Raw genomic sequence first — 27,148 nt, forward strand, 5'->3', positions numbered from 1 at the left:
TCACCTTGCGATCTCTTCATCAGCATGTGTTCAAGGTTACTAAAACATCACTCATTGTGTTACTAAATCCCAAAACACCATTTCCTCCAGCCTTCAGCCTTCCACAAATGACTCTGCATGGCCATGACAGAGCCCTGCTACTGGCAGTTCACAGAAATGCTACAGAAGGCTTCTATCGAGTGTCATCATCTTCTGTTACCTCATTTACTCCCGACCTTCAGCTCTGGTAAGGCAGCCTTGAGGTCTGAGGTTCTGCTTTGAGGCTTCTTTTCTCACAGTTTCTTCTGTTCAGCTTAGGAGAAGGAGTCGTACACACACACACACACACACAGTGTGCTAGGTTTCAGGGCATCCTTCTATGGCACTCTGAGAGTCTGGTTAGTAAATAGAAACTCTGCAAAACAGTAGGAAAGGCACTATTTTTCCTTCTTTCTCCCCTTCCCTTTTTGCCTTCCTGTCTTTCATCTTCTTCCTTTAGCCATCTGTTGAGTTTTATCAGTGGAGGAAGCTCAGTGGGAGCTTATGGGCATGTGTATGAAGAGTTGTAGAACATAGTAGGCCTTCTATTTGGGAAAACAAATAGTGTCAAGTTCATGGTTTTTGTCTTTCCTGCCGACATGATCGAATCTTTTCTTTGGGCCTATTTAGAAGCAAACCAGTTGGCCTAAACTCTTTTTTCCCTTCTTAGATCCTGAATAAATGCTCCTCCATCTTCGCTTAGATGAATGGATTTTGTGGTCATGGAGTTTGGGATGTACAAAGATCCAAACCATCATTCCGAAGGGTTAGAGTGATTCATGAGGGCAACATTTAAAGTACCACATTTCCATTTTTTTGGAAGGGAGATCAGTAGACTTGATTCAAATCCAGATTTGCTTCCAACATTTGAATGATCAGAAGATGATTCTTTACATCACAGTGCTAAAAGTAGCTCAGGTATTGTTTTCAGACACTAGCAAAAGTAAGGATGGAGTTAGAGTTAGAGCCCAAGTTGCTTTTTGTGGACCACCTTTGTATCGTTGATAGATGGAGACAGAAGCAGATATCTCATTTTAAGACAAAATCATGACCCATATCCTCTGCTCATCTCTCTGCTCTGTCCTACAGGAACAGTGATTTTTGAACTTTCCAGGTAAGTTTCTATTTCCAAACGAGACTAAGGCCCCATACAAAGTGAAATGATTGTGTCGTTAACCCTGTCTGGCCTGACACTTACACCTACCTCTTTCCATCCAGGGTTCTTTCCACACCAACAATCTCTTTTTGCTTTTGTTTTGCTGGTCCTAGGCACTGTTGCTGAGCCTCTTTTGCTCAAGGCTAGCGCTCTATCACTTGAGCCACAGCGCCATTTCTGGCTTTTTTCTGTGTTTGGGGTACTGAGGAATTGAACCCAGGGCTTCATGCATGCTAGGCAAGCACTCTACCACTGAGCCACCTTCCCAGCCCGCATACCACCAGTTTTTCTTGGTCATGTAGCTTGTACTGATTTATGCTTTGGAGCCTGTGATGGTGCTCACCTTAAAAACAAAAACAAAAAACAACTTCTTTATATGATTGGTATTCTGAAGCTATTTTTAGAGCTTCCTGCCTGCCTGGTCAGCTCAGTTGCTGCTTCAGATTCAAGAGAAGTGCAGAATGTCCCATACTGAACCTCAGGGTCTTTGTATTCTGGTCATTTCCAAGCTTACCCTCAAGTTATGAGTTCTTCAGAACTTTAGTTCCCTTACCTATAAAACAAGAAGAATAGATCCAATCATTTGAAAGGCCCTCCAGCAGTCTGTGAACAGGATTCAAGAAAGAAGACCTGTTGCCCTTTCTTTCAGACTACAGCACAATTGGTCCAGGAGAGGTTCTAATACTAGATAGGTTTACCAGGCGCTGGTGGCTCACACCTGTAATCCTAGCTACTCAGGAGGCTGAGATCTGAGGATCACGGTTCAAAGTCAGCCTGGGCAGGAAAAGTCTGTGAGACTCTTATCTCCAATAAACCACTCAGAAAACTGGAAGTGGCACTGTGGCTCAAGTGGTAGAGTGAGACTCTTATCTCCAATAAACCACTCAGAAAACTGGAAGTGGCACTGTGGCTCAAGTGGTAGAGTGCTCGCCTTGAGCTGAAGAGCTCAGGGACAGCGCCCAGGCCCAGAGTTCAAGACCCATGACTGACAAAAAAAATAGATAGGTTCATGCCAAATGTGCTTGGGGAACTGTTCCTACCAGACTTTACCTCTAGATTGTTGACCATCAAAGTCCTGTTCCCTAACACTAAGACTAGATCTGGTTTGTTGAATTCTAAAATTTCACTATAAGACATCTGTCTTTATGTTTTTTTAAAAATTTCTATTTTTGTCATTAGGGGGTCTTGAACCAAAGACCTCACACTGTCACTCAACTTTCTCATTCAAGGCTGGAGCTCGACCACCTGAGCCACCCCTCCAGCCCTGCCTTTTGCTGGCTAATCGGAGGTAGAGTTTTACAGCTATTTCTGGCCCTGGCTAGCTTTCAATTGCCATCAGTCCCTCCAGGTCTCAGCCTCCTAAGTAGTTAGGGTTATAGGGGTGAGCTACTGGCGGCTGGCCCTTTATTTGTTGGGCTTCTGGTTTGAATTTCTCCAAGAAGGATTAAGATTCCTGGAAGAGGCGAGTGTGTGAGCTGTGACCAGAGAGCTTTCCCGTGTGCTACTTTTGAGGAAAAGAAGAAGAAGGGTTCTGTGTGTCTCAGAGGGGGCTTAGGTGTCGAAGAGGTGCCCCATTAGGACACAAGGGCCCGAAGCCACACTGTAAACATCTGGAGAGTTCCTAAGGGCTCCTTATCTGAAAAAGACCTGTCTTGACCCCAGGTGAGGTCAGCACAGGGCACACGTGTTATCTGTACTTTGAACCCCAGGGAAGTACTCTTGGTTAACCACCAAGAGTGAGCCCCATTTCCTTCTTGGTCTCCCCCCCACACCCCGCCCCCACCCTGTCTGTTCAACCACGGCAGACCCACAGAGACCAAAAGGAAAACTCAAGTAAACTTAGCGAACACAGCAGCCCAGCCTGCTACATTGCCAGGGCTGCTGTTGATAGTCTACGCATCACTCCACTCTTTCGTATGCTAATAACCAATGCAGCAATAGACTTTGCAAGACTTCATGTAAATGTCAAACTGCCACTTGGCCTTATCTTGCATTTTTCTCTTCTCATGTAAATATGTCAGCAGGCGGCAGATCTTGAATCCCTTAAGATTTCCCCTGCTATTTGATGTCTAATAGTGAGGTATAACTGCGTGTAATTACGGTACCGTTGATAGCATAGTTGAAGATGTTCAAATGAAAGGCATTATTTAGCTCTTCATTTATGAGAAATATAAAGTGTATAATGATTATAACCTGTCTTTAGCCTACCAGGGAGGTATCCTATCTATAACTGTATATTCGTTCTTGTGCTACTTTTCCTAAGAAGGAGAGAAATGGTAGTGACTGGTCGTACCAACCTGTCTATCACTGATGTATGTATTTGCTGTCTGTCTGTCTGCCTATCTATCTTCTTATCTCTGACAACAGAAACAATTTTTTTGTTTAGAATTAATTCAGGGCCTTCATTTCCTCATTTCCTCTGATTTTACGCATTACGTGCTTGCTGTATACCAAGCCCTACTCCAAGAAGTGAGAACACAGCAAGGAACAAAGATAAAAATTCTAGAAGCCGGCGCCGGTGGCTCACGCCTGTCATCTTAGCTACTTAGGAGGCTGAGATCTGAGGATAGTGGTTCAAAGCCAGCCTGGGCAGGAAAGTCCATAAAACTCTTATTTCTAATAAACCACTCAGAAAACCAGAAGTGGCGCTGTGGCTCAAGTGGTAGAGCGCTCACCTTGAGCTGAAGAGCTGAAGGACAGCGTCCAGGCCCCGAGTTCAAGCCCCACGACCAACCAAAAAAAAAAATTCTAGAGGGGGAGACAGTCAAGCAAAATTGTGTCAGTCATGTATTATATTATGGATAGTGCTAAGAAGAAACAAAACATGCTATTTCAGTCAAGTCCTGAAGGGGGAGAAGGAACAAGCATCATAGATGTTACAGACAGAACCTTCTAGAAAGGAGGGAAAGTGAGTGCAGAAGCAGAAATGTGTCTGGGGGGCAGAGTGGGGAAAATTGAGGACCAATTAGGAGGACTCTATTTATTTATGTATTTATGTATTTATTCTATTGTCCAGGTGATGTACAGAGGGGTTCCAGTTACATAAGTAAGGTAATAAGTACACTTCTTGTCAGACTTGTTACCCCCTTCCCTCGTTTTCCTCCTACTTTCCCTTCCCCCCACCCCACCCCCAAGTTGTACAGATCATTTCCAACATGTTGTCTTGTGAATATCGCTGCCACACTGGTTCCCTCCCTGGTCCTTTGACTCACCATTGTGTTGTTCCCCTTCTCTTCCCTAATTCCAATAAACATATATACAATAGCAGGGTACCCAAATCAAATACTGTGACAACAGGGGATAAACCATAGGGGAAAGAAGACATCAAGGAAACTAAAAAAAAAAAAAAAAAAAAAAAAAAAATCACATAGTACATTATAAACAACATGGAGGGCTGGGAAGGTGGCTCAGTGGTAGAGCGCTTGTCTTACATGCATGAGGCCCTGGGTTCGATTCCTCAACACCACATAAGCAGAAAAAGCCAGAAGCGGTGCTGTGGCTCAAGTGGTAGAGCGCTCGCTCACCTTAGCTAAAGAGTGGAGGGACAGCGCCCAGGCCCAGAGTTCAAACCCCATGACTGACAAAAAACAAAAAGCATGGAGTGGAGGGAAGAAAAAAAGAAGGAGGCAGTAAAAGATGAATCCAGAGAAATGGGCAGATGGGGAGAAGTCCTAGATCCTGATGAGACTTAGCTTTTAGAGGGGGCCGAGGAGAGGAGAGATGCAAACTGACGTGGTGAACCTCCCCTGGTTACTGTAGTGAGATACTATGAGCTGGGTACCGGTGGCTCACACCTGTCACCCTAGCTACTCAGGAGGCTGAGATCTGAGGATCACGGTTCAAAGCCAGCCTGGGCAGGAAAGCTGGTAAGACTTTTATCTCCAATGAACCACCAGAAAACTGGAAGTGGCACTGTGGCTCAAGCGGTAGAGCACTCGCCTTGAGCCGAAGAACTAGGGGACAGCGCCCAGGCCCAGAGTTCAAGTCCCACAACTGACCAAAAAAGAAATCAAATAGAGTACAGGTCAAGGAGGCAGTCAGCACTGAAGATGAGAACCTAGGACTCAGCCACACAGTGAGGAGAGGGAGAGGTGGCCTTAGGAGCAGCTGAGCTAGAGGAAGGCCCTGCAGGGTCTAGAGGCTGGGGAGAGAAGAGAGGAACTGCCAGGAAGACTGGCTGGAGCAGGTGGAGGACAGAATTTAAGTGCATAGTGTTTGACAGTGGACTAGTTTACATGCTCTGATTATTTTATATTAAAATATTATAGAATTGTGTAATAGATTAATTAGACAATACAATAGATTATAGATTAGATTGTATAACAGTACAATACATCTATATGAATTTGTAAATATACAATTAAATCATATGTAATTCATTTATATGTTTCTATTCATCTATATTTACAACAATATCTCTGATTAGGCCCAAGAGCAAGCTAAATTAAGCTAAAAGAGTATTCGATTATGTCATTCAATCACAGAAATCTGTGTTGCTATTCCTCCCCTGATTTTTTTCTACTTTATAAAGAAGCTTTACGCTAAAGTTCCGAATTCAAAGTATTTGATTTCAAAATGATTTGGAAGAGTTTGTTCTGCATAATTCAGAAAGATGATAATTGCCGTTCTCAACATCTTTATAGGGGATGATGCCAAAAAGCAATCTAAAAATTGAATTTAGATGACTTGAAAATAGATCTCAAATGAATTCCCAAATTTTGAGAAATCTGAATTCATGAAAGGGATCTTTTGCTCAGATTAATTATCTTTCATGATTGGATGACTGTCTGTAACCCTAACCAGAGACAATTCTGGAAAACACTGGAGATGCTATGAGTCTTCTATAAGCAGTGTTTTGACTTGTTAAATTTCTAGATACATAATTTAATGTACAACTGAAGTGTTTATTCTTAGGAGCCAATAAAGTGTTTGTACACTATAGCCACTTCTAGCTAAAGATGACATAGGTATGTTTTTATCTATCTAATTCCTACAAGTTTTTAATATTTGAAAACTCCCCTGGATTGAAAACGGAAGCTCTTTTCTATAGAGAACGTGTCAATATAATGAGAGTTTCTCTGGGTTCTCATCTGAACCTGAACCATCTGTGTAATTATCCTTCTAAAATTAACAAGACACTTCAGGATATGACTAACTAGCCATTGACTGTTAATGAAACACATTTCAATCAATAGTGGATGATGGTGTGATGTCCTTTCAAATATCTGAAACGTTCCCAAACAATAAGCATATTTGTGTGATTGATGTTGATAAAGAAAAACATGTAACAAAATACTCTCTGAAGAGAATAACTTCCCTTTATTATTAAACAAAAGAGCAAAAACATTCAACAAGGGTTTGGGTATCTAAAATATACCTTTTAATCAAATTCAGTCCAAACTGAATATATGTGATGAGAATGGTCATATATTGGGGAAAAAAATACAGTTTCAGTTCTCACCAGAGGGGTCAGTTGCTTTCTCCTTCTGGGAGGAAGGGTTTTGTTGGCATTTGGAAAGGCTACTGATTTTTGTGGGTTAATTTTGTCTCCTGCTACTTCACTGACGTTATTGATAAGCTCTAGGAGCTTGGGGATGGAGTCATTTGGGTCCTTTATATATGATATGTCATCTGCAAATAGGGATAGTTTCATTTCTTTTTTCCCTATGTGAATCCTCTGTGTGTGGCGGGGGGGGGGGGGGGTAGTTGGGGGGCTTGAACTCTGGGCCTGGGCACTGTCCTCAGCTCTTCAACTCAAGGCGAGTGCTCTACCACTTGAGCCACAGCGCCACTTCCGGTTTTCTGGTGGGTCATTGGAGATAAGGGTCTCATGGACTTTCCTGCCCAGGCTGGCTTTGAACTGCAAGCCTCAGGTCTCAGCCTCTTGAGCAGCTAGGATGACAGATGTGAGCCACTGGTGCCTGGCTTGTGAATCCTTTTTAGGTCTTTTTCTTGCCTTATTGCTCTAGCTAGGAATTCCAGAACTATCTTGAAGAAGAGTGGAGAGAGGGGATATTTTTGCCTTGTTCCTGATTTTAGAGGAAATGGTTTTAGTTTTTCACCCATCAGTATGGTGTTAGCCTTTATTATTTTGAGGTATGCTCCTTCTATTCCTACCATCTCCAGCGCTTTTAACATGAGTGGACTGTTCTGCATTGTTTACAGAGTCTTTGGTTGGTAAACCTTGTTGGTGTTGGTTAATCTGTTTCTTCGTCTTCTTAAGTAACTTCATTACAAAGAGCTGACCTACTTTGTTGGTAATGGATTGATGTTTTTTCTATAGTGTTTTAAATACCATTCCCATTCAATATTATTGTATTTTTGTCCCGTTTCCTTCTCTGATTGAAGTATTCTACTTCACCAAACCAGTGTTCAGTGGTTGGCCATACAGTCGGTTCTTAACGTAGTAATACTGATCATCTTTTTTAATTTTAATTTTATTGTCAAGGTGATGTACAGAGGGGTTACAGTTACATAAGTTAGGTAGTGATTATATTTCTTGCCTAACTTGTTACCTCCTCCATTTTTCTCCCTCCCTCCTTCCTTTCCTAATCTCTCCCCCCACACACACACCAACTTGTAAAGATCATTTCCAATATATTGTCTTGTGAACATTATATATGTTATATATATATGCTTATCTATAAATGGAAGGGGAACAATAAAATGGTGAGACAAAGGACAAGGGAAAACCTATGCAACAGTGATCATCTTTTTAAGAAATACCTTGGACCATTTTTTTTTTCTAAAACCAATCAACCAAATTAAACTTCGAGGTGATACATGTCTAAGTGTCTCCAGTTCCAGGACAGAGATCAGCAAGATTGTGGTCCAAAGGCAGCCAAGTGAAAAAGTAGGTAAGCGTCCTCTCCCCATTTTAGCTAACAAGCCATACCAGGTAGATAGCATCTATACTATAACCCAAGCAGAGTGAGAGGTAGAGGTAGAGAGATCATGGTCTACGACCAACCCGGCAAAACATGAAACTGTTCAATTAAAAATGACTAATGCCAGGAAGGATGGGAAACATGGCTCAAATGATAGGCTCCTAGCCTAGCAAGCATGAGGCCTTGAATTCAAAGCTCCGTTCAAAACGAACAAACAAAAAACCCTATTATGTACCCTAAGATATATCCATTTTAAGATGTTGGGAATTTCTTAACAAGAGGGAACTTGCCATAAACAGAAAAATTAAGGTATAGAACACTGAATAGGCTTATAAAAATATATCAATGTTAACATTTTCCTTTTGTTCCAAAGGGAAAAAAAATCTAAGAATTTATCACTTTTGCTAAGGATCATATTTTGAAAGATCTTTGAAGGGCCTATCACCAAGGCAACTGTGGAGCCTGACCCAGTAACTCGCCTACTCACATTAGTGCTTTTGAATGACTGACCCTATTTCTCAATGATTTACGCCAGCAACGAAAATAATAATACAGGGTTTTGTCTTTCACAAATACAGCGCCTACAGAGAGAAGAGTCTCTCGATTGACAAAGTATTTCTGTGGCATTTTTAGTTCAATGTGGCAACAGATCCATTTGGTTTTGAAGGAACTAATTGCATGTACAGCATATATTCCTTGATTTGCTGCTTCTAAACCACAGACTCGACAAAGATGGCGAAGCGGATTCAGTGTGACATGTTAAAGACCTTTCAATATTAAAAGCTTGGCTAGAAAAGCAGCGGTGGGTGGAAAGTAACAGGTTAAAGATGATTATTTTTTCTTTCTTGATTTTTTTTTAAAGGAGTAAGTTCTGATCTGGAAGTCTGCGCGGGACAAGGCTGCTGTCACCGGAAGAGGCTGGTGTTAATGAAATCGTGAGCTCCACGCAAGTCTTTTGCCTTTATTCACCCTTCACAGCAGACTAATAGCTGTGAATCAATGTTGTCAACGGTGACTAAGCCTGACCCATTTAAGAGAGGCTTGTTTCATAACTCCTCGTTTTCAGGGGCTTTATAACCGAATACAATGCAAAAAGGAGTGAGTTCTGTATTTCAAGGGTATGCTACAGGGAGAGTTTGTGATTTTTAAATGAACAGCATTGGTCTTTAAAGTTCAATCTTTCTTTTGCTCATTTCTCCTAAGAAACAGCTAATCTAAAAAGAATATATATGTAAAATAAATATAGAAATACATATATTCATCTATCAGTTTTTATTATGTATATAATAATATACATACTACCTATTTGACCCCTATACATTCTCTATAAAGTTACTGTGTTAATTTATAATGTATTTTTGTTGTGTATTGATATAGAAATATAAGATAAAATACAATAAAGCTTTTTTTTTAAAAAAAAGCTGAAGAAAATGAAGAGCTGTTTCTCAAAAATTTCGATACATTTTTATCAGCAAAAGAATACTTATTTAGAGAGCAGAGTCTACATCCTCTTAAAATAGTTAAGAACTAAATTCCTAAAGGAAAAATACAATAGATTCTCAAAGCATCATTATGCCCACAGTAGATGGAACAAAGGGAAATCTCGAAGAATTTCCTACAAAGGGAAACCCTGAAGAATCTTTTCAGGCTGGGAACCTGTTTTTGTCAAGATGCAATGTGAAAAGGTAGTTTTTTAAAAATATATATATATATACTTTTTACAGTGCCATTAGATTATTATCGTCCATCACACGGCCAGAAATACTCCTCAACACATAGAAAATGTTAAAAAACATTTCTTGTAAAAGTGCTTTTCTTTTCGATAAGCTAATATAAACATGGTTTCATTGTGGACTTTGGAAACAATTGTTGCATCAGGTCTGCTTTGACCCTGATGTGGTTAAAAAAAAGAAATTAATCTTCCCTTAAAGAGCGATCTAGTCTTTGTGCTCAGCTCCTGCAAGTTGATCTCTTAGTCCCTGGACCCCACTGGACACTCTTAACAAGGTGACATGTGAGGGAGATTTTGGGTCATAGCTTGACCTTGAGGATAGTGGTGACTGGAAACTAAAAGGTCAACCACGCAGGCAAATGTGAATCCTGTCTACATGACTGAATCACAATCAAAAACCTAGGTGAGCTTCTTGGGCAATGTCCAATGCACAACAGTCACCGTTTTACCTGGAGAGAGGTTCAGGGCCAGCCACGGTTTCACCAGGAAGAGTTCTCCTAGGAGTTTTGCATTCAGGGATCTCTCCTGGATTCTGCCCTGGATACCTTGTCCTAATCACTATTTTTCTGCTTTCATAAACCGTCACCATACCTCTCACGGCTTTCAAGGAGATGTGTGTGCATTTTAGGGAACCATACAATTTAAGTGTGGTCTTGAGGACCCCCCCCCCGCCACTCAACTCTAGTTGGTGTCAGAAGTGAGTGTGATCTTGAGGAATTGTTCACTCAAAAAAACTTTATGCTCCCTCCAACCCCCCCCCAAAAAAAACCCCCAAAACCTGGGATATCTTTTCTTTCCATTTGTAATGCTTGAGAATATTTTGGTTGCATCCTTTTACTCCCTAACCCTCAGTAGAGTTGTTCCCGAATGTTCCAGGCTCACCCCTCTTGGTGTGAAGGAAGATTAGACTTCCTGGACTACTTAAAAGTCAGGTGCTGCTGATTCAAATAGCTTTGGCCAGCAGGCCCACCCCCCTCCCCTCCCTTCCTTCCCTTTCCTTCCCCCCCTTCCCCCATCCCTTCTCTCCTCTGTGTGTTATAAACTCCAACGTTACACAGAGCCCACAGTGCGGCTCAGTGGCAGAATGCAGAGCCCCGGGTTCGAGCCCCAGCACGGGTAAAAGAAACTCTTCTCAAGGGAAGGGGGCGGGGCGAGGGGAGGGAGCAAGAGGACAAGGGGAGAGGGGCGGGGCGTCCAGGGAAGACATGCCAGGGACTAGGAGGGGGCGTGGCGGCAAGGGGAGAGGGACGGGGCGTCCAGGGAAGACGTGCCAGGGACTAGGAGGGGGCGTGGCAGCAAGGGGAGAGGGGCGGGGCGTCCAGGGAAGACGTGCCAGGGACTAGGAGGGGGCGTGGCAGCAAGGGGAGAGGGGCGGGGCGTCCAGGGAAGACGTGCCAGGGACTAGGAGGGGGCGTGGCAGCAAGGGGAGAGGGGCGGGGCGTCCAGGGAAGACGTGCCAGGGACTAGGAGGGGGCGTGGCAGCAAGGGGAGAGGGGCGGGGCGTCCAGGGAAGACATGCCAGGGACTAGGAGGGGGCGTGGCAGCAAGGGGAGAGGGGCGGGGCGTCCAGGGAAGACGTGCCAGGGACTAGGAGGGGGCGTGGCGGCAAGGGGAGAGGGGCGGGGCGTCCAGGGAAGACGTGCCAGGGACTAGGAGGGGGCGTGGCGGCAAGGGGAGAGGGGCGGGGCGTCCAGGGAAGACGTGCCAGGGACTAGGAAGAGGGGGCGTGGCGGCAAGGGGAGAGGGGGCGGGGCGACGAGGCGGGCGTGGTCTCCAGGGCAGGAGGGCGGGGCTAGGCGAGGGGGCGGGGAGCGGCGCGTGACGCAGGTGGGGGCGTGGTGCGCGCGCGCCTGCGGGCCGGCCGAGCCTGTGGGACCCGCGCGGCCAGGTGCGGTCCGCGGCGCACCTGAGGAGCCGCTCCGCCGCTGGCGCGTCCCGCCGGGCCTGGGCCGGGGGCTGACCCGGCGGCCACCACCCGCGCCTCGGCACTCGCACCCGCGTCCACAGGTAGCCTTTCTCCGCGGGGGGCGGCCGGGTCCGCGTCGGGAGCTGGGTTTGGGGGGGGGCTGGACGACCCCAGAGCAGGCCGGGGCTGGGGCCTCCGCACGGGGCCGGGGTCGGCGGGGCTGGCTCCCCTCAGGGTCGGCCCGGCCCTCAGGTCCGGACGGGCCCGGTTCCCCACAGGGTCGGCCCGGCCCTCAGGACCCCGGACCCGGCTCCCCTCAGGGTCGGCCCGGCCCTCAGGACCCCGGGCCGGTTCCCCTCAGGGTCGGCCCGGCCCTCAGGACGCCGGGCCCGGTTCCCCTCGGGTTGGGCCCGCGCGGTTCCGTGGATCTGTCCACCTGGCCGTGCTGAGTTCTCCCTCAGGACAGTGGACGGACTGACTGACGGACGGACGGACGCACGCTGGCTCGCTGCTCATGACGGCTCGGGTCTTCGGCAGACGTGCTTCTGACTATTCGTTTTCCAAAGTAAGAAAAAAGAAAAACCCAAACCCAGGATTAAATCCTCATTATTTTCTCTCAGAAAAAGAAAACATCTGCAAAACACAAAGGAGATTTACGAAATCCCTTGCGTTAGTGTCTAGATCGCCTTCACGTTTAAAAGTGGGGGACAACACGCCTCTAAGTCCTAGGTCCCCAGAAGACTGAGAACTGGAGGAGCCCCCTTAGAGGCCAAGCCCCGGGCTGAAAAGTTCCCTGGACTCCATTTCCAAAGAAAACAGTTAAAAAAAAAAAAAGTAGGACTGGAGGTGTGGTTCAAGGGGGTGGAGCACCAGCTGAGTGAGCAGCCAGGCCCTGAGTTCAAACTCTGGTACTGCTAGGGGGTGAGGAAAAGAGAGGAGAGAGAGCTTCCCAGTAAGCCTCTCCACACTTTGTCTGAGTTTGGGGGTGGTGTGGAGTAGGAAACGGCTGTCTCAACACCGACCCCCCCTTCCCCGAGACGTTTTAACTCAGTCCTAGTTAAGTTCTGTGTAGTGTTCTTCCTGCCTCTCCAAAGGTGTTTGCATCCAAAGGCATTTTGCAAACTTCAGTTTTCAGGTGTTTTATTTATTTTAAAAAAATAGACATGCTCAAAAGGTTTTCTTGAAACCACCAAGAGACTTGGCAAGTGCAGAAAACTGGGAATAAATCAGTGGTGAAATGTGAAAACACTTAAGCTGACTGCATTAAGAGAGTTTGACATTAGCACTCCTTATCTTCTTGAAGCCCAGATGCTATCTGATCTGATCCACTTGATTTTGAGATTTTTTTTTAAAGATTGTCTCTTTTAAACCAGAAGTCATGCAGGCTACAAGGAAAACACAGCTTTCTGACACCATATTTAAATTCCATTTTTGTCTTTTGGTTTACAACATGCCATTCCTTATTGCAGGGGATTCTTTGGGTAGAAAGCTGTGTTTTTGAAAACTGTGTTTTGGAGCAAGTCTTTCATTTTTTTTTTTTTTTTTTTTTTTTTTTTTGTGGTCCGGTCGTGGGGCCTGAACTCTGGGCCTGGGCGCTGTCCCTCAGCTCTTTTAGCTCAAGGCTAGCGCTCTACCACTTGAGCCACAGCGCCACTTCCGGCTTTTTTCTTTTTGCTTATGTGGTGCTGGGGAATCAAACCCAGGGCCTCATGCATGCAAGGCAAGCACTCTACCACTCTACCACTGAGCCACCTCCTCAGCCCTGTCTTCAGTGGAGCAAGTCTTCAGTGATCTGGCTTGACTGAATTGTCCATGTACCAGTCATGGATATTGTCTGCCTGTGGTAGAAACACAGTTTCTTTATATACCACTTTAAAAAGTAAATACAGGACATTGGATACTTCTGTCCATTTTCATCTTGCTGACAGTTTTCATTTGTCCAGCCTTTTGAGGTAATTTTGAATGTCTGTTTTGTCAACTGATGTTTGCACATTGTATCTATTGTTATAATAGTTGAGAATTTAAGGGTTTTCTCTTATTAAAAAAAAAATTGCAGCCGGGTGCCGGTGCCTCACACCTGTAATCCTAGCTACTCAGGAGGCTGAGATCTGAGGATCGCAGTTCAAAGCCAGCGTGGGCAGGAAAGTCCGTGAGACTTTTATCTCCAATAAACCACTAGAAAACCAGAAGTGGTGTTGTGGCTCAAGCAGTAGAGCACTCGCCTTGAGCTGAAGAGCACAGAGAAAGCGCCCAAGCCCAGAGTTCAAACCCCACGACCGACCAAAAAAAAAAATTGTCTCCCCTTCCTGTGGTGCTGGAGATTGAAACAATGGATTTGGGCATACGGGGCAAGAACTGTACCACTAACTACATCCCAGCTCTTGCTTTTTTTTGACACATAGTGAGCTGTGGCCTCACTCTGTAACCCAGGCTGGCCTTGAACTTGTGATCTTCTTTGCCTCTACCTTCTAAGTGCTGGGATTACATGGGTGCACTACCAACCACATCCAGAAGAAAAAAATTGAAGTACCTGTTGTGTATGCATTTAGCCAGTTGGAAAGAACCTAGTGATGATTGAAAAGATCTTCACTCCCATCATTGCCTTAGCTTTGGGATATCTGATCAGTCTGACCCTTGATCTGTCTTTGATAATCTTGCCCTCAAATCTCTGTGAGATTACTTTTAGAGGACCTGAGATTTATGTACCTACCTAATCTTTGTTTGCCAGATTAGTCAGTATACCTAACAGGAATTTGGGTAAAGTAACCACTAAATGGACTTTGAGTTTCCATCACATTGTTTCCTAAATAATGTTTCTGATATACTTGTTACAAATTCTGGAATTGGGCTTCCCATCCACAGCTCAATCATGTCTCCTATTTTGAGAAGTATGGCTTACTTGGTAGAGTATGGTATCCTGGTTCTCATCCCTCATAATTTCACATAGCAACTTAGACAGCAGTCACGTTCTTTCTGCTGCCAAGGAAGAAAGTCATCTGGCCCTGAACACCTCTGAGAATTGATCTGAGATTGACCCTTGTGTGCCAGTAGGAAGCAGTTCCCACCTTTCCAGATGACTTCAGAATTCTCTGCTTAAATATTGGTCCACAGGCAGATACAGAGGGATGGTCTTTCAATGTTTTTCATGTTCCCTTGAGTGTGGTAGCCACAGGCTAGAGGGGAAGGCAGGGTAGGGAGTAGCAACACCTTGAGGAGGAGTAAGATCTAGTGTTCCACAGCCCAGAGGGGTGACTTAGTTCACTAGAGTGAGAACCAGAAGAGAGGAGCTTGAAAGCTCCAAACACAAGAAAGGTAAAGGAAATGGAACTCCAGGCACCCGATTTGATCAGTTCCTGTTTTGCATGTGTGTGGAAATTGACAATGTACCCCCTACAAAGGGACAGGTGTTGCCTGTTAACAATTTTCTAAAAGATTAAAAGGAGTGGATTAGGGAGAAATGATCAGGTCACTTGACTCGTGTTGCTTCTGTTTATGGTGTTTTTCAGAGTGTGTTCAGTAGCTCCTCTTACTCTTCTGGATAGAATGTACAGAAGGGAGAGCTGCCTCTGCCATTATCTGGAAACAGTGATTTGACAGATGGCATCAGAGATCAGATTGCAGTAAACCCAAGTGCATTCCCTCATTTGCCTTTCAAAGGTCAGCTTGATGAGTGGAATTCAGAAGGATACTGAGAGAGAGTGAAGCCTTAAAAAAAATTTTTTTTGCAATGCTGACGTTTTAAGCTCAGTGATATTCTGCTATCAGTGGCATGCTGCAGCCCTGTTTAGAATAGATTCTTGCTTTCTATCTGGGCACATGCCTGTGTCACAGAACATGTATGTTAGCATTCACTACTGTGTCCAACTCCCTTCATGGAGATGGAGGCTTTTGCAGACTTTTCTCCCCCAGGCTGACCTGGAACCATGATCTTCCATGATCTCAGACTCCCAGGTAGCCTAGGATAACTGGTGCACATTATAGCACCCAGTTACAGGTTAAGAAGGGGGTCTCATGATCTTTTCTACCTGAACAGGCCTTCATGAAGCTAGGATTACAGGCATAAGCTGCTGGCACTCAGCTAGATTTAAGAAACATTTTTAGTAGATTAATGGGTTGCTTCACTTACTACTTTTATGTAGCTTACAGAAGTAGAAATAGCACTTACTTGTTTTACATTTACCCATGATGCCAAGGACATGATTTTATCCAAGTAACTTGCTATTATTTTCTTCCTTTCTTTTCTTTTTTTCTCTCTCCTAATTTAGACAAATCATTTGCCTGGATTGGCCAAACCTCAGATAAACTATGAATGAGTCTATGATAGATCTATCACTATAAATGAAAAGTTGAAAAGCTCTTGTGTATGTTCCATTAATAGCAGAGCAGTTGTGTTCATATGGAAACAATAATACTATACAAATATTTTGGTTATTATTGCTGTGATTGTGTTCTGTGCTGCAAACATGAGATCTGAAAGATGTATACAACCTGTAAACAGATAAGTGTAGGGATGGAGCATGGTAGTACACACCTGTAATCCCAGCTACTTTGTAGGTGTAGGAGGAGGATTGCAGTTTGAGGCCATATAAAAATGCAGGCAAGCCTATCTGAAAAATAACTCAGAAAAGGACTTGGGAGCATGGTTCAAGTAGTAGAGCATGTGTCTAGCAAGAGTGAGGCCCTGAGTTCAAATCCTAACATCACACACACAAAAAGCCTAATCAACTAACCAAACAAATCAAATAAATAGAGGCATGAGCTACCTTAAATTTTTGTTAATCTCTCTCCATAAATGTTAATTCAAATGTGAGTTTTCAGGCTTTGCTCCATCTATAGGAGAGCCTCAAGTATTGTAATACTTCCAGGCTAGTAATTTGGAATTAGTAATTCCCTAGCACAAGCCTTTAATATGTACACAATGGTATATAAATAAACTGACTGGACGTGCACTTCTATACCCTGATGAGTATGTTCTGTGGCATTTTGCTGAGACAGGGGATGACATCAGATGGATGCTGGTGAATTTCTCCTGGCTGAACTTGCTCTATTTCCTTGGCTCAGAGTTACTTATGACATCAAAGATTTCTTTAAGGTAAGACTGCTTGGGGAACAAATACCAAAAGGACAACAACAAAATACAGTAAAAAAAAAAAAAAAACTTAATCAATTTCTTTAACTTGAAGCAATGATCAGTTTTGTAAATAATCACATATTTTGACTAGAATTTTTTTGGGGGAGTCGGTTATGGGGGCCTGAACTCTGAGCCTGGGTGCTGATCCTCAGCTCTTCAGCTCAAGGCTAGCGCTCTACCACTTGAGCCACAGTGCCACTTCCAGCTTTTTCTGCTTATGTGGTGCTGGCTTTTTCTGCTTAATTTGGTGCTGAGGAATGGAACTCGGCCTCATGCATGCAAGGCAAACACTACCACTGAGCCACCTTCCCAGCCCCTTGACTAGAATTTTTATATCCAACTTTTCAAGGATAAAAGATGGATTTGAGGGCTGGGAAGATGGCTCAGTGGTAGAGCGCTTGCCTTGCATGCTTGAGGCCCTGGGTTCGATTCCTCAGCACCACATAAGCAAAAAAGAAAAAAACCAGAATTGGCGCTGACTCAAGTGGTAGAGCGCTAGCCTTGAGCTGAAGAGCTGAGGGACAGAGCCCAGGCCCAGAGTTCAGGCCCCACGACCGGACCCCAAAAAAAGATGGATTTGACTTACATTCTACAATATATTTTTGTGGTCTGCATTGTCATAAACTTGCTTTATATAAAGTTTGTAATTTGTAGGGGTGTTTATGTTCCAATAATTAATATACATCAGGAAACAAGAAATTGAAAGCATTATTTTTACTGTCATCAATATTAATATAATATCATGTAATTATTTATGCTAATTCTACTATTAGTCATTTGCCAAAATGACTTTACTCAATTTTAACGGTCCACATGACATAACAATGAGATTTAATATGTAGCACAATGTTTAAGAGAATTTGCAAAGCAGTTTTTTAAGATGACATTTGGATGAAGCCTGTGTTTTATGTTTGGCATCACTTTTTCTAATAAAGGATTATTTTAGGAGTAACCTTTTTTTAGAAATTAAGTTGAATGAAATGTTCTCCATTTTGTAGATTACTAAATGAAACTGATATAAGCAATATTAATGAGTGTGTTCAATCTTCTGAGTTCCAAATCCAGTTTCCACTCCTTACCTTAATATTTTATGGACCTAGTGTTACAGGCTTATATATTTCTATTTTGTGGGGCTGGACAACCCAGGAGATAGTTGTGTATGTAACTGTCTTGTGTAAACACTGAAGTGGATGTAGCAGCTCTTTCTCTAAAGAGATACAGCTTTGCAGCTGTTTTTGTTTTCCACTTCAATTTTCAAAGTCCTAAAGATGACTTTTCATTTTGTTCAGTAATTTTATAGGTCAGTCATGCTCCTGGGAACCAACTCTGTGTTATGGTTAAGAAATGCTTCCCATCAGACAGAGTGAATCACAAAGCAGATATATTTTCGTATTAAATAAGCACTTTATTAGATTTGAAGGTATGTTTTAGTTATGACACCTAATCTCCCAGATATGTTCTTAACATTGCAGGGAGAAAGTGGGACTAGTTTTCCTAAAGTTTAGAACCTCACTTAGTATTTTTTCCCCCATTTAAACAGTTGTATACTTAAGATGCTTTGGATTCAGCGCCAAATACATGTAGAAAGTGACCATCCATATTTGGATCTATCTAGGCTTCAAATTAATTGGAGCTTAGTGGTATCCAAGGATGGCTAATACCTGAAGATGTCATCATTTCTTTGGGGGAAAGGGGAAGAATGTTTGCTACCAAGCTGTTTGTCATTGCTTAGAGAAGATCGAGTGTGTTGCTTGAACAAAGACTGTCCCTGCTGAATCCCCCTTCGCTAGAGCCCCGCCTCTCCCATGTGTCACCTGTCATCTGAAAACTATTGCAGATCATTTGACTTTTTGTTAGAATTGTGCTTTGAATGAAGCAATGAAAATAGTTCAGAAAAAGGCATCGGGATGGTTTCACATAGAGCAGCACAACTGCAGCACTCAACTGAGCGTGTGCTGTGAACTGGCACGTCAGGGAGCTTCAGTTCCCCCAGCAGCTCCAAGTAGTGCCTTTGTCCCTGCCCCCACGACTGGCACGGGGAGGCCTTGCCACCATCAGATCACAGGGCCAATAAGCGGCTCAGCTGAGGGGTACTAGAGTTGTTCCTTTGGTTGCACTGTCTCCCAGAGCTCTCCGGTGTTCTTAGCAGAATGTCAGTACCATGCTTCCTCCTTGGTAGGAGATACAATCATTATCCAGGAAAACAAACAAACTTGAGACATTACCTCTGGAGGTCTCCTCATCCCATACACACTCAGTCACATGACGTCTCTTTATTTCACTGTAGCCGGTCCCATCTGTTTCCATGCCGCTGATTTCTACTTTACCATTGATTATAGCTTTGAGACTAGATTTACGCTTATTTATCTCTGTGTCTTCAGCACGGAGCAGCACCCATCAGGGCATAAAAGTGGAGGAGGATAGAATTTACATTAATTAAACAATTTTCTAGTTTCTGATGTCATTCTTTGCAGTTAGAGTACAAATATTTTACGGAAATATTTGGCGGGGAGGTTGGGGAAGGTCATACATGTCACACTTTTCTAATGTTTGCAGGATGAAGAGGAATAACCTCTCTGTGGTGAATAAAATTGTCCAGTGTTCCCCGGCGCTAAAGCAGCCCAAACGTGGGCTCTGCTCTTCTCTCCACCAGACTCACATGTGTGCTGCCGCTGTCGACTGGGGGGGTTTGCCTCACCATGTGGTGTTGCAGATTTTTCAGTATCTTCCTTTAATAGATCGAGCCCGAGCATCTTCTGTGTGTAGGCGATGGAATGAGGTCTTTCATATTCCTGACCTTTGGAGGAAGTTTGAGTTTGAACTGAACCAATCAGCAACTTCGTATTTTAAGTCCACTCATCCTGATCTCATCCAGCAGATCATTAAGAAGCATGCGGCCCATCTCCAATATGTCAGCTTTAAGGTAAGGAAAATAACACTAAGTGGAAGCATGACTGACCATTTGCTAACAGCTCTTGTGTAGATCCGGATCTGTTTCTTGAGGCACTTGATTAAGTGGCAGCATTTTTATCACAAACCCTTTCCCTGGGTTTCCCTAGTTAGCGTAGGGATTGAAGTGGAGAGCCTAAACTGTAACTGAACAACCCAAAGTTTGGTTTTCTTCATCTGGCTATTACTGTAAAAGATTTGAAAATGTGAAGTGTTTGGAAAGTTAATTTGTCTTCTTTATAATCCCAAGACATTTTGTATAAAGAAAGATACTCATTTATATGGATGGCAGGGATGAATAGAATTTCACAACTTGTTTAAGTGACTCTATTTGTAGTAACTCTGTCAAGTCGTCTTCAGGAAGTTCAGCTGGAAACTGTCTTTCTAGGTGGATAGCAGCACTGAATCAGCAGAAGCGGCCTGTGACATCCTTTCTCAGCTGGTAAACTGTTCCATCCAGACCCTGGGGCTCATCTCCACAGCCAAGCCCAGTTTCATGAATGTGTCAAAGGTAGGGATTCTGTGCTTTCTTGTCAGGTGTGCTAAATTTCTTAAATACTGTCAAACCAGTCAAAAAGGATTCTTTTGGTAAAGACAGTCCGTATCCCATGATTAGTCAGAGTATTTGTACTTACAGCTTTCTCTTGACTAGTACTTGTTGCTGGCTGATTTTTTTTAAGCTATCTTGTCATTTTAGTAATTTTTCCACAGTAGATGTCACTTATATAGCACTTATATAGATGCTATGCTTACTATGTTCAAGTGCCAGTGTATGTAATTGCTTTGACTATAAAGCCATAAAGGCTATTCTGGGTACTTTTCTATAATACTAGGGTCTCTTGCTTGGCAGTAGAAGAATACAATATTTAACTGAATAAACTATGCTAGTTAGAACCATGTTTGGTTTCATATAGTAAAGCCTATACACTGAAGTGTATTTCTCTTACATTAAAGAAATCCACAGGTGAGGTATTCTGTAGCTGGTCTGGAATTGTTAAGAACTGAGGCTCCCACTAGCTTCTCTCCTCTCCCCAGAGTGCTTTCATTGTTTTACAGGGTCTTGCTGGCTTTCTGAGGGCCGTCCATGATCCCGTGCTGGCTGAGTAGCTGGCTGGAAGGAATGGGGAAGAAGGGACCACTTCCTTCTCGTGGAAACTTCCCAGAAGTACTTGAGACAATCCCATTTATATCTCAGTCTTGGGGCCTGAGGTTTCAGGGAAAACAGGAAATCTTTTAGCTCAGTGGCATTGTACCCATCTAAAAATTAATACTGCATTCCCAAAGAAGGCTAGTTGATTGTTAGGAAAAAATCCACAGACTCTGCCACAGAAACTGCTACCTTCCCTTCACTCAGTTCCTCATCTGAGTGTCATCTTCTTAGAGGCCTTCCCAAATCACATTTGTGAAAAAAGCACCCTACTTTCCGTTGTATTGCAGTATTTTACTTTTATTTTTATTTTTATTTTTGGGTCCAGTCGTGGGGCCTGAACTCTGGGCCTGGGCGCTGTCCCTCAGCTCTTCAGCTCTAGGCTAGCGCTCTACCACTTGAGCCATAGCGCCACTTCCGGCTTTTTTCTTTTTTTGCTAATGTGGTGCTGAGGAATCGAACCCAGGGCCTCAGGCATGCAAGGCAAGCGCTCTACCACTGAGCCAACTTCCCAGCCCTGCAGTATTTTATATTCAGTACTTGAAGTCTCTTCCGTATTTAACATGATCCTTGTCTTCTCCCCACACCAAAACAGATTCACCAAAGAAAGACGTTCTGTCTGTTCCCTTTACCCCAATAAACCCATAATTAAAACAGTGTCTGATCTGTAATAAGCTCTAAACTATGGTTGTCAGTAAACTGGACAATGGAAACCCCTATCATAGAAGATAGAGGGACAGCAGCATCTTCACTCTTGCAAACTGGGTCGTGTTCTCTTCAACAAGCCATCTGCTGGCCTGTTTATCTTAAAGAGTATATGGTACACTGAAGGAAAATGGGTCATTTAGGGATTAAAGTAATACAAGTAATCAGATGAAAACTTACACTGGCAGTTACTTTCCTGGTTATGAACTACAGGATAAGAGTGACCTGAAATGCTTTGTAGATACTAGCAGTTATGCCTCCTGTTGTACTCCAGCCTGTAGGGCCAGAGTCTAGATTCACTAAGGCAATCACAGATGAGGTACTTACGGGCTTCTTCTCAGCCTCCTTCCGTTCAGTGTGAGTGGTATGGTTGCTGTGACCTTGCTCAGTGGCACTGGAACTTTTTTCCCCCATGTAATCTAAGGGAAAATGGGATAAAATTATTTAGCACTTTACTAAGCATAAGAAGTGCCTATCATGCCAGGCACCAGCGGCTCACACCTGCCATCCTAGCTACTCGGGAGGCTGAGATCTGAGGATCACGGTTCAGAGCCAGCCCAGGCAGAAAAGCCCGTGAGACTCTTAATAAACCAATAAACTACCAGAAAACGGGAAGTGGCACTGTAGCTCAAGTGGTAGAGTGCTGGCCTGAAGAGCTCAGGGACAGTGCCCAGGCCTAGAGTTCAAACCCCATGACCGAAAAAAAAAGTGCTCACCAAAGATATTACCATGATAAAATATGTATTCCAATGCTCAAATTCTATCAAGATTAACATCGAATTGAGAACCAGTTAAAGAATTCCATTTCTCAAAGAAAAATGATTCATTCTGTCATAATTTGTAATTGTAGATCTGTCTTTTTTTCTAAATAATTATGTAGCATTTATGGCATTATAGTTGTACATTCTAATGAGGGCCAGAGAACCTTTAATAGAATTCAAATTGATTTTGAAAAAGAAAAAATGATTATGCCTAGATTTGATTTCCAGACCTTTTCTATCTTTCTCAAAAAGAAAAACTAGTGAGTATGAAAGTGTTTAGAATTCTGTCAGAGAGGGGTGCCCGTGGCTCATGCCTGTCATCCTAGCTACTCAGGAGGCTGAGATCTGAGGATCACAGTTCAAAGCCAGCCTGGGCAGGAAAGTCCATGAGACTCTTTATCTCCAATAAACCACTAGAAAACCGAAAGTGGCGCTATGGCTTAAGTGATAGAGTGCTCCCCTTGAGCTGAAGAGCTGAGGGATAGCACCCAAGCCCAGAGTTCAAGCCTCATGACCGACAAAAAAAAAAAAAAAACCAACAAAACTTCTATCAGTTTTGGAGTGAAGCTATGAAGCTGTAAGTTTTAATTTGTAAGTCTTCATTGCATGTAAAGATTTGGATTTGTGCTGCTTAGATAATTTACTAGGAAAAGCATGTCATTGAAGAATGTGATATCCATTCATTCATGCCTGCATTCCTCACTCATTTTCAAGAAACACTTACCATCTACTAAGTGCCAGAGGCTATTTGAGGTCTGGAAATATGGGAATGAATAAAATGCATTAAAATGGCGTGTCTTCTAGGGGAGGAGTTGAAATCCTCCAACCAACAAGCATCATGGGCTTTGAGGTTCTGCCAGCTCTGCCTCACGTGCTCAGCTCCAGAAAATACAGACTACAGAGGTGGACAGACATGGCTGCATGCCAGACATACTGTGTTTGTAGACATTGAGATCAGTTCCATATAGTTTTCATGTCATACAATATCGTTTGGTTATGTCATTCAATAAAGGTGTGACTGTGAAAGCTGTTAGCTCATAAAGCATACAGAGATAGACCATGGGCTGAATTTCACTGGTGGTCCATTACATGCCACCCCCTCTTCTAGGAAACAAGTGTACATAGATCTTCGGTATCCTCAGGGTTATGGTTTCAAGGAGATCGCCACTGAGGAAAAAACACACATGCTCAGGATGAAGAGAGTTCAGTACTTGATTTTTGCTCTCATTCCACCACCCAACTTTTACTGAAGACATGTTACCTTCAACAAATCTCAGGTTTTCACTTTGTCACTAAAATTAGGCACTTTCACTTTTGTCTTGCATTTGCTTTTCTGGGGAGGCATATTTTCCCAAAATTAAAGGTGGAGAAACTGCTGACCACACCATGATTTAATTACAACTAGTGATAATACCAGCCTGAGAGTTCCCCTCATCATCTTAGCTGTGTAATGAGAATGTAGAAATTAAAATTTTTTTGCTGTTGTTTTTAAAAAATATACATATTTGTCCTTTTAATACTAAAAACCAAATCCCTTAACATTGAAAATAACTGCAAGTCCTTATTTTGTGAAGCTTTGGAAACTTGTTCCTTTCTCATCACTCCATTTATCATAAAATGATGAATGTCCTCTGGCTCATGATACTATGGAAAGAGAAGCATTTTGACGGTGTTTTTTTTTTAATTTTTTTTTTTGGGTCCCGTCGTGGGGCCTGAACTCTGGGCCTGGGTGCTGTCCCTCAGCTCTTCAGCTCAAGGCTAGCACTCTACCACTTGAGCCACAGCGCCACTTCTGGCTTATTTCTTTTTGCTTATGTGATGCTGAGGAATCAAACTCAGAGACTCAGGCATGCAAGGCAAGCACTCTACCACTGAGCCACCTTCCCAGCCCCATTTTGATGGTTTTTATTGTTTCCCTAGCATCTGTTGACATGAGTTGTTTCTGAATTAATTGAAGCTGGGATTTTAAAATAACCTTCTCGTGTTTTCTTCTTGTTGCCATGCCAGACTCATTTTGTGTCGGCACTCACTGTTGTGTTTGTCAACTCAAAATCATTGTCATCAATTAAAATTGAAGACACACCAGTGGACGACCCTTCCCTGAAGATTCTTGTGGCCAATAATAGTGATACACTAAAACTCCTAAAAATGAGCAGCTGTCCTCACGTGTCATCTGATGGTAAGTGATATCTCTGAAGAGTGAATGATTTTTTTAAATTATAGTAGTTGTAACAGAAGTACTTGCTGAAAATTACATGCATATGAAACAATTCCTTGAAGTAATTTTATTCAAAAGGACTCTTAATCTGCAACCTAGATATAGCTTAAATTGCTTCTCCTGAGAATATCTTCCTTCGTTCCTTTGTTCCTTCCTTCCTTCTTTTCTTCCTTCCTTCCTTCCTTCGTTCCTTCCTTCCCTCCTTCCCTCCCTCCCTCCTTCCCTCCTTCTTTCCCTCCCTCCCTCCCTTCTTCCTACTTCCCTCCCTCCCTCCCTTCTTCCTTCTTTCCTACCTTCCCTCTTTCTGTCCCTCTCTCCCTCCTCCCCCTCTTTCTTTCTTGTCCTGGGCTTGAACTAAGGACCTAGGTGCTGTTGTTGTTAAGCTTTCTGCTCAAGACTACTGCTCTATACTTGAGCTATAGCTCCACTTAGGCCTTTTGGTAGTTTACTGGAGATAAGAGTCTCACACAGGCTTTTATGAATGCAATCCTCAGCACCCAATGAGAATATCTTAATTTTACACACACACACACACACACACACACACACACACACACACACACACACACACACACACACACTTACATATCATGGCAACTTTCTGCTTAGAAATTATTAAATATAGTTGGGTATGTTATAATTTACAATCTCAGTTATTTGGGAGGCACAGATTAGAAAGATCACAGAAAAATTGATGGGTAAAAAGTTAGCAAGACCTCATCTCAACAAATAGCTGGACATGGTAGTACATGCCTATAATTCCAGCTAGATGTGAATTATAGATAGGAGGATCAAAGTACTAAAAGGCTCTGAGTCCAAGCCTCAGTATTGCTTTAAAAACAAAGAAGAAAAAATCATTAGATATTAGCAGATAGTAATCAAGATCAAAACTCATAAAACATTATAGTAGCATCAGTATGATTCTTTGTTCTTTTTTACCCCCGGTTGCCTCCAGGAATTCTGTGTGTCGCTGACCATTGTCAAGGTCTTAGAGAACTGGCATTGAATTATTACATCCTCAGTGATGAACTGCTCTTAGCACTTTCCAGAGAGACCCATGTTAATCTTGAGCATCTTCGAATTGATGTTGTAAGTGAAAATCCTGGACATATTGAATTTCATTCTATTAAAAAACACAGTTGGGACGCACTTATTAAACACTCCCCTGGAGTTAACATTGTTATGTACTTCTTTTTATACGAAGAAGAATTTGACACCTTCTTCAAAGAAGAAACCCCCGTGACTCACCTTTATTTTGGTCGTTCAGTAAGCAAAGCGATTCTGGGCCGCATAGGTCTTAACTGCCCACGACTGATTGAGTTAGTGGTGTGTGCAAATGGTCTTCAGCCTCTCGATAAGGAACTTACTTGCATTGCTGAACACTGTAAAAACTTATCAGCCTTGGGTCTCAGTGAATGTGAAGTTAGCTGCAGTGCATTCGTTGAATTTGTAAGACTGTGTGGGAGAAGGCTGACCCAGCTGTCTGTCATGGAGGAAGTTCTGGTTCCTGATGGTAAATATAGTCCAGATGAGGTTCACACTGAAGTCTCTAAATACCTGGGAAGAGTATGGTCCCCTGACGTGATGCCTGTCTGGTAATCTGCTACTAAAGAACTTTCTTTCATCAGTAAGATTATCAGCTTTCTGTCTATGCAAGTGTAAATGTTAGGATTCATTGCTGAAATATTTTAGTGCTAGCAAACAGTTTTAATGGACTGGGGTTTTTGGTTGTTGTTTTTGTCAGTCATGGGGCTTGAACTCTGGACCTGGGCATTGTCCCTCAGATCTTCAGCTCAAAGCTAGTGCTCTACCACTTTGAACCACAGCCCTACTTCTGGTTTTCTGGTGATTAATTGGAGATAGGAGTCTCTCGAACTTTCCTTGCCCGGGCTGGCTTTGAACCATGATCCTCAGATCTCAGCCTCCTGAGTAGCTAGGATTACAGGTGTGAGCCACTGGCACCTAGCTTAATGGACTGTTTTTAATGGATTGCAGAGTCATTTGAAAAAATATGTATAAGAAATCCAAATAGCCAAAAGTTCCTGGTAATATATGACACTGACAACTGTGTGAATTAGATGGTTGATAAGATATAAACTACAGATGGTTCTGAATACTCTTCAGCCTTTCTTGAAGACATATTTTTAGCTTCTAAGCAAATTTACAATATTAAACTTGGATCTCTTTAAATTATGCTTTTACAACTCCATATTGTTTCAGTTGCAGCTCATTCATCTTGGTGTGTAACTAATCTTGGTGAAAAACTAAGAGTAAAATCAATATACCGATACAGAGGCTTCCTTCATTGTATTTACAAAACTTTTAGCACTCTTAAAAATCATAAGATCGCCAGGCGATGGTGGCTCATGCCTGTAATCCCAGCTACTCAGGAGGCTGAGATCTGAGGATCATGGTTCAAAGTCAGCCTGGGCAGGAAAGTCTGTGAAACTTTTTTTTTGTCAGTTGTGGGGCTTGAACTCTGAGCCTGGACACTGTCCCTCAGCTCTTTAGCTCAAAGCTCGTGTTCTGCCACTTGAG

At 43.0% G+C, this 27,148-nt stretch overlaps 1 protein-coding gene across 2 annotated transcripts; it reads left to right on the forward strand.

Annotated features, from left to right (window-relative positions):
• Window positions 1-836: 836 nt before the first annotated feature.
• On the forward strand, window positions 837-26,843 carry LOC138807796 (F-box/LRR-repeat protein 21). Of its 2 annotated transcripts, none has more exons than XM_069993561.1 (6): window positions 837-1,132; window positions 16,695-16,791; window positions 19,387-19,753; window positions 20,168-20,290; window positions 24,400-24,571; window positions 25,566-26,843. In XM_069993561.1, the coding sequence occupies exons 2-6, from the start codon at window positions 16,712-16,714 to the stop codon at window positions 26,207-26,209; spliced, it is 1,386 nt and encodes a 461-aa protein (XP_069849662.1). In that variant the 5' UTR covers window positions 837-1,132; window positions 16,695-16,711; the 3' UTR covers window positions 26,210-26,843. The 2 variants fall into 2 exon arrangements, with proteins under 2 accessions (XP_069849662.1, XP_069849661.1); XM_069993560.1 differs by lacking the exon at window positions 837-1,132 and adding an exon at window positions 11,729-11,800.
• The last annotated feature ends 305 nt before the right edge of the window (window positions 26,844-27,148 follow it).

The sequence above is a fragment of the Dipodomys merriami genome, unplaced genomic scaffold, assembly GCF_024711535.1.
Source record: "Dipodomys merriami isolate MVZ:Mamm:240054 unplaced genomic scaffold, mDipMer1.0.p SCAF_434, whole genome shotgun sequence".
NCBI lineage: Eukaryota > Metazoa > Chordata > Mammalia > Rodentia > Heteromyidae > Dipodomys > Dipodomys merriami.